At 36.0% G+C, this 15,924-nt stretch overlaps 1 protein-coding gene across 1 annotated transcript; it reads right to left on the bottom strand.

The window, feature by feature from the left end:
- Positions 1-57: 57 nt before the first annotated feature.
- On the bottom strand, positions 58-9,105 carry LOC136687197 (sodium/potassium-transporting ATPase subunit alpha-1-like). Its single transcript, XM_066661495.1, has 22 exons — positions 9,002-9,105; positions 8,742-8,855; positions 8,514-8,573; positions 8,070-8,273; positions 7,860-7,973; positions 7,637-7,771; positions 7,427-7,544; positions 5,003-5,271; positions 3,952-4,260; positions 3,630-3,764; positions 3,343-3,535; positions 3,062-3,237; positions 2,840-2,976; positions 2,618-2,768; positions 2,353-2,521; positions 2,117-2,271; positions 1,894-2,017; positions 1,360-1,505; positions 1,129-1,259; positions 928-1,029; positions 380-471; positions 58-213 (listed from the first exon to the last, which is right to left on the bottom strand). Exons 1-22 carry the CDS (start codon positions 9,011-9,013, stop codon positions 185-187), a joined length of 3,075 nt encoding a protein of 1,024 aa, XP_066517592.1. The 5' UTR covers positions 9,014-9,105; the 3' UTR covers positions 58-184.
- Between the last annotated feature and the right edge of the window lie 6,819 nt (positions 9,106-15,924).

The raw sequence follows: 15,924 nt of genomic DNA, 5'->3' as shown, positions 1-15,924 counted from the left end.
AACTATACTAAGTAATTTACAATTAATCATGTTGGGTAAAGTTGTTGAACAATATAATAAATACACAAAACACATTCTCTTGAGTAAATCACTTGTATTTTGTCATTCTTTTCAGTATTTAGCAGTTTGTAATGTGACCATGGATGTATTTGGGGAATAGAGGTCACTGCTTTTTTTTTTTTTTTTAATAGTATGTCTCTTTCTCTATCCAACCTAAAATAAAAGAAACAGAAATTAGAGAATGTCTGTTTTTGTACTAATGCTGCATATTTAACATTACAATTTAATACAAATCTATAGTTGTTATTTCAAGCTATTTGTTACTGCAAAATGTATAATACTGAGCAAAGTTAATGTAACTTAAGCTAAAGCATCTTACCTCCTGGCTGTCGCCGAAGGATGTATTTCCTGACCTCATCATAGATAAAGATGAGGAGCGAATATGGCACAGGACACAGCCACCACCAGGGTCTAAAACAGAGTAAATATAGTTACTATAGTTACATATGGTTGGGTATACTAGTACTATATTCATTTCATTATATTGTTGTGCATTAGAGTTAACCAAGTACATGGTAAACTCAATATATATTTTTATATTACAAACATATAAATATATTTAGAATAATTGCTGATTGGGATCATATAGTTGAAGTTCGGTCTAAGGAAAAGTTTCATTTAATTTTGTACTAGTCTAAGGGCTTAATTAGCTAAGTGTAGTAATATGCAATGTATTATATGACATAAGGGCATATGTGTTATATGACCTATTTATATTAATGCTATGCTAGGATGATATGTTATACTGATGCTCATCATTTATATTTCACTAAGTAATCCAATAATATTATATTGAAAATATTATGTTATTTTTCATCTTGATCATCATTACCTTTTACAAACATTCTTTCTGAAGGCAGAACTTACTTGAGTGGATACATTCTAACAGCAACATCCATTCCTGGACAGTAGGACAGGAAGGCTGCCAGAGCTGTCTCCTCAAGCAGGCCAAAGTTAAGGACTTTGTTTCTAAAATAATAACAATTTACAAATATAAGTATAAATGAAGTGCATGTCTGTAGGCTTATATGACTGTTTTGTATATGTACATTTCTGAATGGCACATACTTCATTCCCTGGTGTATGAGAGAGTTTGTCCTGGTCTTACAGATGATCAGGTCAGTCCACTGAACAATCACAATACTGACAAAAAATGCAGTGTGACATGTGTACTCCACAATCTTTCTGTGTTCATAAGTCTGAAAAAATACACAAAAGCATACTGAGTTAAGAAATTCAGCTTTTGATATGTATATTTGGAAAGTCCCAACTTTATTACCTCTAATTAATACTACATACCCACTGCTGACCATAGCTGTCCTCCAAGTCATTACAATACGGATTATCCCAATTAACACGCAGTCCAATAAGAAAAAGGGGCAGGAATCCATTTTCAGCAAGGATCACAAAATAGGTGAAGAACCCTCCTACTGCCTGCATCATCCCTATAAATGAAAATCATATTTGAATGGAAATTAGACTTAATGACGTTAGGTTTTCAGATTATTTTATGATAGAATTATATAATTATTTTACCAGTGTAGACATATGAAATGGCATGGTGTTGCACATACTGTTACTTGTATAGGACGTTATACTCTAGAGTTCTATGTAGAGGGAAGCTGTGTAATGCACTACTCAATCCACTTCATTACACAAATCATTATTTGAATTTGCTATGGTAGAGCATAAGTCTTATCTACACAAACATACATCTTTATAAATCCATATATATATATATATATATATATATATATATATATATATATATATATATATATATATATATATATATATATATTTGTTGGAAAGAAGACTGTTGTGTTATTTTACCAATCTGGCCATAAGCCATACTGATGAGCCTTTCATTCACTAATTTGTCTGTTTTGGCATTTCTGGGCTGCCTCTTCATGATATCACTCTCAGGGCCCTCATAGGCCAAAGAAATAGCAGGTACCTGTAAGGTGCAAAAGCAGGTTAGCATGATTACCCATTGCACCCACTGTACAGTTATTTACAGCATTATAATATTTAGGTGAAATGTCTTAATCCTTACCATGTCTGTTCCCAGATCAATACATAAAATAGTGACAGTGCCCAGAGCAAGAGGAATGCCAGCAATGACGAAGAAGAGGAAGGGTGACATCTCAGGGATTTTACTGGTCAGTGTGTATGCAATGGATTTTTTCAAGTTGTCAAATATAAGACGACCTGGTAAAAGAATTTCAATTTGTTACACAAATCTAAACAAAATCAACATGCAAAGGGCTTTGCATTTTCTGTATTTTCAACCTTCTTCTACTCCAGTAACAATGGAGGCAAAGTTGTCATCCAGGAGAATCATGTCAGCAGCCTGTTTGGAGACATCAGACCCAGCAATACCCATAGCTACACCAATATCAGCCTTCTTCAGAGCAGGGGAATCATTCACACCATCACCAGTCACAGCCACTATGGCACCCTGTTGAGAGGAATAAAATAATATCATGGTAATAGGAAGAACCAAAAATTCCTACTATGCTTAAACTGATGTTTTTGGTGTACTAATGAACCGTACCAGGCGTTGGCAACCTTCCACAATAATCAGTTTTTGCTGAGGAGATGTTCTAGCAAACACAATCTCAGTGTGATACTTCAGAATATCATCCAGCTGCTCTGGGGTCATAGATTTTAGCTCTCCACCATGGACCACACAGGCTTTTGCATCTCTGCAAAAACATTTTTATTAGCCAAATAGAATGAATGTCAGTTCATAGAATATTTTCAGATTCCTGTTTACCTGGCATTGACGTCTTGAACAGGGATTTTCAGACGAGCAGCAATGTCTTCTACTGTCTCACTGCCCTCAGAGATGATACCCACACCCCTAGCAATGGCTTTTGCTGTGATTGGGTGATCACCTGTGACCATGATAACCTGAGAAATTTGAAGAAGTTAAATTAAGTACTGTGGTTCTGAAAATAGTGTCTCACTCTCAGACATATGCGGTAATATGCTGTACCTTGATTCCAGCGCTCCTGCACTTAGCCACGGCATCTGGTACAGCAGCACGTGGTGGATCGATCATGGACATGAGGCCAACAAAGCACAGGTTCTCAGTGGGGAAATTGACATCTTCTATATCAAATTCAAATCCTTCAGGGAACTGATCATCAGGTAGATTAAAATGGCAAAAACCTGAAAGAAAAGATTACACGTTTTCCATGTTACTTATGCATTGTATCTAGAGGAATAAAATAATTGAAACGTATAGTAGACTGCATTATTGTCCATGTTCCTTGCCTAGCACTCTTTCTCCAAGGCCACCCAATTTCACATAAACATTCTGGAAAGCATCTTTCATCTCATCATCCAAAGGAAGTTCTTTTCCATGAAGCAAGATGGTTGAGCATCTGTCCAGAATTCTTTCAGGAGCTCCTTTCATTACAAGCAGATGTTTAGTCTCTGAAGAGTTTGGGTTCTTGTGGACTGAGAGCTGGTGTATGACACATCATTTGAGGTTAGCGTATCAGTATTTTTGATATTCCGTCTCTTTTTAAAGATTCTTTAAGTCGCTGAAAACAATCTACCTGGTATTTGTTGGTGGAGTTGAAGGGAATCTCAGCAAGCTTTGTGTATTTGTCTCTCATCTCTTTCACTGAACCACAGCACAGTTCAATACATTTTAGCAGGGCTGACTCTGAGGCATCACCAGTGGTGTCCCTCTGCAAAAGACAAAAATGTCTATTTTACTCTAATGTCCAAATTAGAGTATAAAAACAATATCAATGTTTTTGCAGAATTTATATTAGATGCTCACACGGCAGGTAAATATTATACTAAATATATAATAGTCTATTTTAACATTGTTTAAAATGAACCTTTAGTTATTACTCTGATATACATACACACCTTTAAAACTGGAACATTTGACTGATCAGCAAGGAAGACAGCACGATTGCACAGACCAGCTACACGAGCAAGAGCACTCCAAGTAGAAGAGCTTCTGTCAAATGCTGTTCCACTCTGGTCCTCTGTAGTGTCAGCATCATGGATCTGGTTATCAAACCACATGTGAGCCACAGTCATGCGGTTCTGTGTGAGGGTTCCAGTCTTATCAGAGCAAATAGTTGTGGTAGAGCCAAGAGTTTCTACAGCTTCAAGATTCTTCACCAAGCAATTTTTCTTGGCCATTCGCTTTGCAGTCAAAGTCAAACATACCTAAAAATGATGGATTAAAAAGAAGAATTATTCTTGATGTATACTCAAAATGAATTTTTTCACTTATAAATCACTTACAAATAAATCACTTATAAAAAACTGAACATTTTGTAATAATAGCAATTAGACATCACAATCTGATATTCATTCATCTTCTGTAACTGCTAAATCCTGTTCAGCATCACCGTACCAAGTAACATTGGGTGCAAGAGAGGAACACACACTAAGCAGGGTGCCAGTCCATCACAGGAAAATACACACTCAAACAATTCATCACTTGCACACACACACACACACACACACACGTATGGATACTTGCATACTTGCATACACTTGCAATGCATATTCAATCCTATTACCAATATTTATTCACTGTGGTTACTGTGGGTCCAGATCCTACTTGCAATCACTGGGCACAAGGCAGGTACACACCCTGGACTGGCACCAGTCTATCACAGAGCAACACACACTCACACATTCACTCAGAAATTCGCACCTATGGACACATTTGCATAGCCAATTCGCCTAACGACAAGTGTTTTGGAATAAGGGAGATAATTTGAGCACCCAGAAGAAACCCATGCAGATACACGAAGAACACATAAACTACTCACACACACTGACCCGAGGTGGGGATGGAACCCAAAACACAAGGACCTTGATTGAATAAGTTAAGGTGTGTTTCATGCATACACATTGATTCCTAGATGTCAAGTAACAAAATAAAATAATATTTACTTACTGTGACTGTCGCCAGTAGACCTTCAGGCACATTGGCAACAATGAGTCCAATAAGGAAAATGACAGCTTCGAGCCAGCCATATCCAAGGATGAGTGAAAGAATGCTGAATGTTCCCCCCAGGAAAAAAGCCACACCAGTAATGATGTGTATGAAGTGTTCGATCTCTATATTAATTGGTGTCTGTCCAACTTCAAGACTTGAGGCAAGAATGGCAATACGACCCATCACAGTGCGATCACCAGTATTGATAACAATACCCGTGGCAGAACCTATGGGAGGAATGTACAGTTTATTTTCTGAATAAATATTACAGTTCTTTCTCCAGCATAATTAAACAGTTATGTTGCAATGTTAGCAGTGTTTATTTCAGAAACAGATTTGTTCACAGTGGTGGTGATTAAATTCTTTCTAATGTTTTATGGAATTACCAATACATTACCAAAAGTCTGGAATATTATATTACAGTATGAAACAATGTATATGTAAGTACACATGTAATAGCATATGTGTTTTACATTAGTAATGAGACTGGAACAAGGCATGTATTAACATACATTAAGACATTAAACTAGATTTGCCAAAGTTTCTAACATTTAGCTAATATTTATGTTATTGTTGAGACATTGCAACCAATTTCAGTTTTAGACCATTATGTAATTTGATATTACAACAGATGTCCAATATTTCATAATGTAACATTTATTAAATTATTTAATGTGTTAAATTAATATTACTAAACATATTATTATAAACATACATAAGATAAGATGTAAAATATCCTATACCAATCCATTACAGCTTCACATAGGACCACCAAAATTCCTGCACCTCAACACTAAGATTGCTGTGGTCATTTATGATCCAATCGGCAAGCAGCTATCCTTAAAAATTATGGTTACTCATTGAGCCCAGCTCATGAGTACCCATACCAGCCACTGTATCACTAGCTTTTCACAGCGGTCATCAGGCAGGCACTTTCTCTCATTGGTGTTTTGCTGAATTAAGCCCACAACACCCCAGAAGGCTCAACAGTGAAGTCTGGCGTCCCAGACCTACCCCCTCCAAGCCAGTTTTACAGTCCTACCTCACCCTTTACAATCAACAACCGTAAATCCACACTGGCCTCCCTGTTGTCTAAGGCTGTACCTAGCCCCACTGGCACTGTTAATGCATGATCAGTGCTACCAGTTCCATGTAAATTTATGCTACATCACCAACAATCCCAATAGCACCTTTACATCACCATTTATACTGTATTTTACAGTGCATAAAATACAGTCTTTCATTAACCTTGTCTAAATAAGTTTAATTCACCTAGAAAATGATGACTGTGTTAAAAATGTCCTGTCACTATAATATAATGCCATATGTTACAATGAGATAAGTAGTTAATTAAGTATGATTCCAGAGTAATTATGTAAAAGTTACAAGTTGGTATGTAAGTACTGTGTAATTACAGAAAGCTATAATGAATTTACTTAAGTTACCATGATACAACACAGTTATTCCTCAGTAATTATGTAAAAGTTACACTTTGAAATAAGTGGACAGTTCCTGTATAGTTATGTAGGTACTGTGTAATAATTGAGTGGTAATATAGAAATTGCTTAGGGATAATAATAATGCAACACATTTAAATAATTTCATAAATGTTACATTGTAAAATAATGGACATCCACTATCACATTACAGAATGGTCTAAAGCTGAAACTGGTCACATTGTCTCAACAATTACAAATATTAACTAAATGTTAGAAACTATGGCAAATGCAGTTTAATGTAAGTTAACACATAATTGCCAGAAAAGGTTTCTGGACCAAAGAAATCTTGTTCCAGTCTGATTACTAATGTAATTACATTTGTGTAATTACATGAAAGAAAATATGCTGTTACAACTATAAAGATCCATTTGTGTAATTACATAAGCTTTACTACTGTAATCCATCTGTAACACGTACTAATTCATCAGTAGTTACATTGTTGTTGCATATGTTTTTCATGTGTAACTACACAATCATTAGAGACACTTAATATAAAGTGGAACGAAATATCCCAAAAACATTTTGCCCCTTTAATTTTTTTTCACTATAGCTGAGCTGTGTAAGGAAGAAAAAACTAGCCATGGATGGACTAGTCTGTAAGTGTTCTTTTCTGGACAGTGGAGCAGAGAGAATGGACAGTGAGTGTAGGAACAAACAAACTAAAACAAACAAATTATTATATTTAACAAACAGAAAAATCATTTTGTATATTTAAAATTACTATGTTGTCTGTGTAAACTTTCCAACTCCTGATAGGTTTCTCTACCATTTACCATTTCATATCAAACCATTCTAAATGACTCACTGATATCTCTTGGCAATTGAAACAGAACTAATTCTATAATTCCCTGTTAATATGCTCTGTTTTCTTTCATGACCTTACCTTCAACGCAGTTTGTGGAAAGAAATGCAATATTCTTTGTCTCTAGAGGGTTTTCATGGGAAAACTGAGGAGTGCGAGATTGGGGCTCAGATTCTCCAGTAAGAGAGGAGTTGTCTACCTGCAAATTTAAAGAAAACAACCCAACATGTATTACCAAAAGACTGTAATGACTTTAATGATAGCTATTAATGCAAGTTTTGAGTAACTTACTTTACATCCTTGTGCAGAGATGATACGCAGGTCAGCAGGGATTCTGTCTCCACCCTTAACCTCTACAAGGTCACCAACAACTACATCTTCAGCATTTATGCTCTTCTTCTCACCGTCTCGAACAACAAGGGCTTGCTATGAAATGCAAAATACCATCAAATGAATTATAGTGTCTATGAACTGAAAGAGAACAGTATTGTCAATACATTGAGGTTTTCTTAACCTGTGGAACTAGCTTCTTGAAGGATTCCATTATCCTTGAGCTCTTAGCCTCTTGATAATATGAGAAACATCCAGTGATCATCACCACTGCTGCAAGTACAATACCCAGGTATAGCTAAAAGAAAATATACATATATATAATATTATGTTGACTGACTGTAAATCCACGCTGTAAATATTTAAGAAATCTTTAAATGTATGTTAGTCTTACATTGTCATTAACAGGTTCACTCTCTGTGGTAACCTGTATTGTGTAAGCCAAGAAACAAAGGAAAGCACCAATCCACAGTAAAGTACAGAAACCACCAAAGAGCTGTTTGCAGAACTTCACCCATTCAGGGGTAGTAGGAGGAGGAGTCAGAGCATTGGGTCCATCACGCTCAAAAATCTCCTTGGCACGGTAATTTGTCAAACCCTTAATAAATGAGCCGAAAAGAAGTAAAATAAATACATTATTCATGTAAACTGCAACAATTAAATTTGGTGCTTTGTTACAATTAATTTCCATACCTATATTTAAATGACAATAAAATAAAGTAATAAAAAATGTTTTCTGCAAAGTTGCACAATACAATTTTATTCATAACCCAGTATAATAGTATAATAAATTTTAGTACACTAAACATAAAATCTTGTTACACATTGGTGAACTTACCCTATGGGGATCAGTGCCATATTTACGTTGAAGCTCCTCCAGTGACAACTTATGATCATCCTGCAAGAAACAACATTAATTACTTATTTTAATTATTGTATTAATTAATTACCAAAACATTTGTGTGCTACAAATACAAGATGTGACTTGAGAGATTGCATTTTCAGTTATGCTACACTTAAGAAATTGCCTGTATATTTTACTTAAAGTTGACTAGAGATTGCTTACTAGAGCAACTTCTTTCTTCAGTTCTTCCAGATCTTTCTGGTCTCGCTTTCCTTTTTTCTTCTTTTTAGCATCGTTCTCAGAGGTTGCTGCCAAGTTGTACCTATCATCCCCAGTCTGTGAAAATGTTTCATAAAAAATAAAATTGCAGTATTTAAAATAATAACTTGTTGATGACTTGAAATAAAGTAAGAAAAACTTCCAAGAACATTAAACTTCCAAGTAATTAGAAGAATTACACATTTAAAATGTAGTCTACTTACTCCTAACCCCATTTTACTCCAGAATCTATTGGAATCCCCCCCTCAGTCTTGCTGTTATTTTTTCCAGAGACACATTACAGTCTCTGCAACTTAAAATCAGCTCCACCTGCTTTTATACTCCAACACCCCACCTGCATGAAGAGGAGGCGATTCAGATACCACTGGGGCATACAGGTAGGTCATCTGAACTTCTCAATGACAACCAACCAAAGAACTTCCCTAAACATCTAGGAAGAAGGTAGGTTTGTGGATATACTTCTACAAATACTGTAGATACACAATGTCTATACAGGTAGGTCATCTGAAGACTTCAATGACAATCAACTGAATTACTAATTATTAGAAAAAATGAAAATTAAAAAAAGAGTGGAAATGTGAACTGTGAAGATGTTTAAAGATCAGAGATTTCATGATTCATATATATATATATATATATATATATATATATATATATATGAATCACAAAATCTCTATAGATAGATAGATAGTAATGTTAGTCAGGAATGATAGATAGATAGATAGATAGATAGATAGATAGATAGATAGATAGATTTGAAAGGGGGAAATCGATTGCATTCCTGACTAACATTATCTATGGTGGTCTACAGATATATATATATATATATATATATATATATATATATATATATATATATATATATATATATATATATATATATATATATATATATATATATATATAGTGAAAGGCTAAACATTGGTTGGCTGTATATGGATACAATACTGTCTTATCTTACTATAATATAGAACTTGCGAACAGTGAATTGTTTATACCATAAAAGCTCTCGGATGTCTCTGACTGTTTGTGGACAAATTTGTGTGTACTTTAGTTCTTGTCATTGAGAAGCTCAAATGACCTGCCTGTATGGATGTAAGTTGAGTCAATTTGCACTGGCAACATTTTTACCTCAAACTCCTACTCTTCATAAGGTGTATATGTGTGAAGTAGCAAACAAGGGCTGAGAGGCTGTTGTTGCCGTTTCAACAAAAAAGATGGCATAGGTGAGCATGTCTTATGTGTCATAAAACAGTTATGTTATACTGTTAGTATAACAGTTATTTTCTTAAGGAAATATTATTTAACTGAGTTATAATACTGATATAAATATTTAATAAATATCTAAATAATAAAATATTGTAATATATTTTTAGGTTTCTCTATATTTTTTATATATTGTATGTTTAAGTCTTACAAACAATTTTTCTTGGCTGTAAACACACACACACACACACACACACACACACTGAAATTTGGAGGTGTGGAAAATGTCTTTGAAAAACTGAATAAGACTTCATAAAAATGAATTTGCAATAAATGCAAATGATATACACTCTAAATACTCTTTATGTTTTTATGCTGAGGCTAAACCTAATCTCAACTCATTTACTTAATGCCTATGGTCTAATTAATTTAAGTATAATTTCTGACTGCTTTGGAGCACAGTTTACACCATAGAAATAGAAGGAGAAAGACATGGTATAGAGGGATACCAATCAAGCTCACTTGATTGTTCAGGATGTTCTCTATGGTGCCTCTGTAGAAAATGGTGAGGATAGGTGGAGGGAGATGGTTCATGGTCCAGGTGAGGTTTTCAACTAAGTAGACACTAAGGAACCTAGTGCTCTTAATGACCTCCACCGAGGACCTGTTTATTGCAGAGAGTGGTTATTTCATACTCTCCTAAAGTCAACAAACATTTATTTGCTCTTATTCACATTCAAGTGAAGGTTGTTGTATGCTGACTCATTGCCTTTGCTGATGAGACCCAGAATGGTGGTATCATTGGTGAACTGTATAATATGATTCAAACCGTGTTTGGCCGCAGAGATTTCCTCATCTCCACCAAAGTTACACACAACACCTGCTCGTCCAGCTTGGTCTTCCTCGCCATCATGTCATTATGTGCCTCAGACCGCCATTCAGGGCATCAAGGAGGGAGGCATCACTGTCACAGGACAGTGGAGTTGTCTTGTAGTTGGTGACTGCCTGGCTGGCACATGTGTTGTGTGTCACCTCTGACATTGAAGGGGTCATGGGTTCTCTGAGCATGTGCATGTCACAATCACTTCTGAAAGCAGTGCTGCCTTCAAGGAATAATGAATGTAATTCATTACAGACAGTAATGAACGTGACTGGGTTGTAGGCATTAGGATTTTCAAATACAGCACTAGGGCAGCACGGTGGTGCAGCAGGTAGTGTCGCAGGTAGGGGCCTGGAGGTTGTGTGTTCGATTCCCGCTCCGGGTGACTGTCTGTGAGGAGTTGGTGTGTTCTCCCTGTGTCTGCGTGGGTTTCCTCCGGGTGACTGTCTGTGAGGAGTTGGTGTGTTCTCCCCGTGTCCGCGTGGGTTTCCTCCGGGTGCTCCGGTTTCCTACCACAGTCCAAAAACACTCGACTCGTCACACGACTCGAAAGTGTCCGTAGGTGTGAGTGTGTGAGTGAATGTGTGTGTGTCTGTGTTGCCCTGTGAAGGACTGGCGTCCCCTCCAGGGTGTATTCCCGCCTTGCGCCCAATGATTCCAGGTAGGCTCTGGACCCCCCGCGACCCTAAATTGGATAAGCGGTAACAGATAATGGACGGATGGATGGAAATACAGCACTATAAACTGGTAAAATTCTGCCTAGACTGTTCTTACTGCCAGACATGTCTTTGGAAGAAATAAGTGTTTTATATATATATATATTTTTTATAGACTTAGTTCTGTTTCATAATTTGTCGTAAGTGTTGCAACCATCTTAGTATTTTGTTTTACTTGAATGGAGGATGATTTTTTATATAATAATATATACAAATTGTATATAATAATGCTCTGCTCCATTTCAGAATGAAATATACTAATATTGTTGCAAGTGGAATCTTTGCCTGTATATGTCTCTCCTAAGCCCCAAGCCTTCTCCTTGGGAGAACTCAATGATTATTTCTCCTAAAATATGTATGTGAACTTGACAGTTATCATTGGGTCTCAAACCCAATGTTATTTTCAAGACAGTGTCTGTATGTCCGTTACAAAGTAAGAAAAAAAAATTATTTGTATTTTTTCACTGAACTTAAAGGAGTGTCAGTGATTCTATACTACACATGTTTTAAACATAGACACCTTCAATTTTTAAGGTTGAATACTTTTACTCAATTACTTTTCCAAAAGTAAAATTATACATGGTTCATTTTTTTAAATGTAATGATTTCCATTAAGTATTTGATCCAAATTTCAATGGCCATTTTTTTCTTCTCATTTTCTTTTCTTTAAGCTTTAAGGCAGAGACATGTTTACCCCTGTATCACCCTCTTTTCTTTTAATTGACCTTAATAATAATTTGGGACTGAAAGCTACTATTTGTTGCAATGTTGAAATTGAAATTTTTGCCAGTTCTTGTTGGATACAAGGTTTCACCTGCTTAAAAGTCCATGGCTGCTGATCTCTGATTCTTTGTGATGCATCAATGTAGACAGATGTGGACTGCAGGCAGGCTGTACCTACACACACACTGTGTCTACAAAATCATGCTGTTGTAACACATGCAGAATTTGGTTTGGCATTTTCTTGCTGTATGGTTCATGGACTTTCTGGGAAAAGAATTACTTTGATGGCAGCATACGTCTCTCTAAAAATTAACACAAATGCAACCACATCATGAGAACACAAATCCTTTACATGGGAAGATCCCTTTGATGACAGCATCACCTGTGAAAGACTACATGGGTATATATATATCAACAATTCAAGAGTGACAAGTTCTGCAAATATCTTAAAACTCCTACATTAAGCTTCTGTAATGTAAATCACTGCATGGGCTCATATAATACAATACCCAAAGCAACTGTCTGTGAACAGATTTTGTTACTGCAAAGGCAAGTTTAAATTTTATAATGCAAAGAAGAACCAGTATATAAACGTGATCCTGAAACGCCAGTACTTTCTATGGGCTTGAAATCATTTAAATTCCCTTGGATTAAGAGTGCCCTGTGATCTGGCAAATCAAAACTTGAAATTCATTTTGGAAATTATGGTGGCTCTGTCTTCCAAGCTAAAGTGGAGTGGGAACCGAAGGATTTGGTACATTGTTAACTGTACAGTTCAAATGTCAGGATTCATGATTCACATTTTGCATGAACTACAACAGCATCACTCTTTAATAAATGAGTCCAGGTGTTAAACTAGTCCAGAAAATAAACAATTGACAACAACAGTTTGTAAAATAACCTCTCAGTTTTAGAGCTACAGCAGCAGGTCTCTTCAGTTACGATATATTTACAGAGTGTTGTTAAAGGAAGAGGCGATGATTTTTTGGAACATTTTGGCATGATGTTTGGCATCAAAATCAAATAAGGTCCAAGTTTTCTACATTTGTTTATAATGACTCTCCATGTGATTTGCTGGAGTCCTGGAGCCTTAGCAATGATAAATGATGAATTGGTTTCTTATCGTTTTTTTTGCAAATATGCAACATTTATTCTGTTATTATAATACTATTTGCAAACAAATACAACACATTTACAAATACAAAATGCAATTGTTTCACAGAAAAAAAAGTTTTTCTCGTGTTCTGATTTGCAAACATGTACATCCGGATCTGTAAATTCTATAAAATCTGGAGTTTGATGTAAAGAAAACAATCAAGTTCAACACTTATTTTTAAACAGAAAGAACAGAAATTGTGTGCATACTTTGTTGTGTTCACACTGCTGTAAGACATAGGGAAGACAAAGTCTGTCCCAAATCTGAATTCATCACAACATCACGCAGTCACATCTTGTACTCACAGTACTCACCGCACAACCTGTCAAGGTGCAATGAATTGTACAGGTCTACAAATCCACTCTCATTTGTTTGTGGATCTGCTCAAAAGTCACATCATTTATAAACATACAGATATGGATGTATGTGTTTCTTTGCAAAAAATGCATTTTGTATTTGTAGATCACACCATGTGTGTTAGAAAGTCATGTATTGTGTTGTATTCGTTTGCATAAATATTATATTTACACAATAAATTCTGTTTATTTGTTGTTAAATCTTGGCACTAAATTAACTCCATATATGTGCTGCATTTTGAAACATTTTAGCCTGCTTCACATTGCCAGTCATATTGTTACCACTTTAGAATACTACTCTTATAAAGGTTTATAAATAGTTTACAATTTTTTGATTAATGGTTATTAATTAAAATTATTATTTTTTATATAAATTATTAATTAATTATTAATTACGTTGTAAACAAATTAAAAGTCAATACTAATAATTTATAACACATATATAGAATGTGCAACAGTGACGTTATTTGGTAAATAGTGAACCCACATCCATCTACACTGTTCAGCCTCAGTTTTTGCAAAATTCATTAATTCATTGATTGTCTGAAACTGCTTATCCAGTTCAGAGTCGCAGTGGGTCCGGAGCCTACCCGGAATCACTGGGCGCAAGTACAAACCGGATTCCAAAAAAGTTGGGACACTAAACAAATTGTGAATAAAAACTGAATGCAATGATGTGGAGACAGCAAATGTCAATCTTTTATTCGTAATAGAACATAGATGACAGATCAAAAGTTTAATCTGAGTAAATGTAACATTTTAAAGGAAAAATATGTTGATTCAAAATTTCACAGTGTCAACAAATCCCAAAAATGTTGGGACAAGTAGCAATAAGTGGCTGGAAAAAGGAAATTGAGCATATAACGAACAGCTGGAAGACCAATTAACTCTAATTAGGTCAATTGACAACATGATTGGGAATAAAAAGAGCTTCTCACAGTGTCAGTGTCTCTCTGAAGCCAAGATGTTAAGAGGATCACCAATTCCACCATTGTTGCACAGAAAGATAGTGCAGCAATACCAGAATGGTCTTACCCAGCGTAAAATAGCAAAGACTTTTAAGTTATCATCATCAACCGTGCATAACATCATCAAAAGATTCAGAGAATCTGGAATAATGGCTGTGCATAAGGGTCAAGGCCATAAAACTCTACTGGATGCTCGTGATCTTTGGGCCTTTAAACATCACTGCACCTCAAACAGGAATGCCACTGTCAAGGAAATACAGAATGGGCTCAGGAATACTTTCAGAAAGCATTGTCAGTGAACACCACCGTGCCATCTGCCGTTGCCAGCTGAAACTCTACAGTGCAAATAGGAAGCCATTTCTAAGCAAGCTCCACAAGCTCAGACATTTGCACTGGGCCAGGGTTCTTTTAAAATGGAGTGTGGCAAAATGGAAGACTGTTCTGTGGTCAGATGAGTCACGATTTGAAGTTCTTTATGGAACACTGGGACACCATGTCATCCGGAACAGAGAGGACAAGAATATCCTAAGCGTTGTTATCAATGCTCCGTTCAGAAGCCTGCATCACTGATGGTATGGGGTTGCATGAGTGCTTGTGGCATGGGCAGCTTGCATGTCTGCAAAGGCACCATTAATGCAGAGAACTATGTTCAGGTTCTAGAACAACATATGCTCCTATCTAGACATTTTCTCTTTCAGGGAAGACCCTGCAATTTTCAACAAGATAATGCCAGACTACATTCTGCAGCAATCACAACATCATGGCTACGTAGGAGAAGGATCCGGGTACTGAAATGGCCAGCCTGCAGTCCAGATCTTCACCAACAGAGAACATTTAGTGCATCATAAAGAGGAAGGTGTGACAAAGAAAGCCCAAGACGATTGAACAGTTAGAGGACTGTATTAGACATGAATGGGAGAGCATTCCTATTTCTAAACTTGAGAAACTGGTCTCCTCTGTCCCCAGACGTCTGTTGAGTGTTGTAAGAAGAAGGGGGGATGCCACACAGTGGTAAAAAAATGGCCTTGTCCCAACTTTTTTGGGATTTGTTGATGCCATGAAATTTTGAAACAACATATTTTTCCCTTAAAATGATATATTCTCTCAGTTTAAACTTTTGA

Source organism: Hoplias malabaricus, chromosome 2 (genome assembly GCF_029633855.1).
Source record: "Hoplias malabaricus isolate fHopMal1 chromosome 2, fHopMal1.hap1, whole genome shotgun sequence".
NCBI classification, from domain to species: Eukaryota; Metazoa; Chordata; class Actinopteri; order Characiformes; family Erythrinidae; genus Hoplias; species Hoplias malabaricus.
The sequence above is the reverse complement of the archived record's forward strand: the minus strand, read 5'-3'. Positions and strand labels throughout refer to the sequence as shown.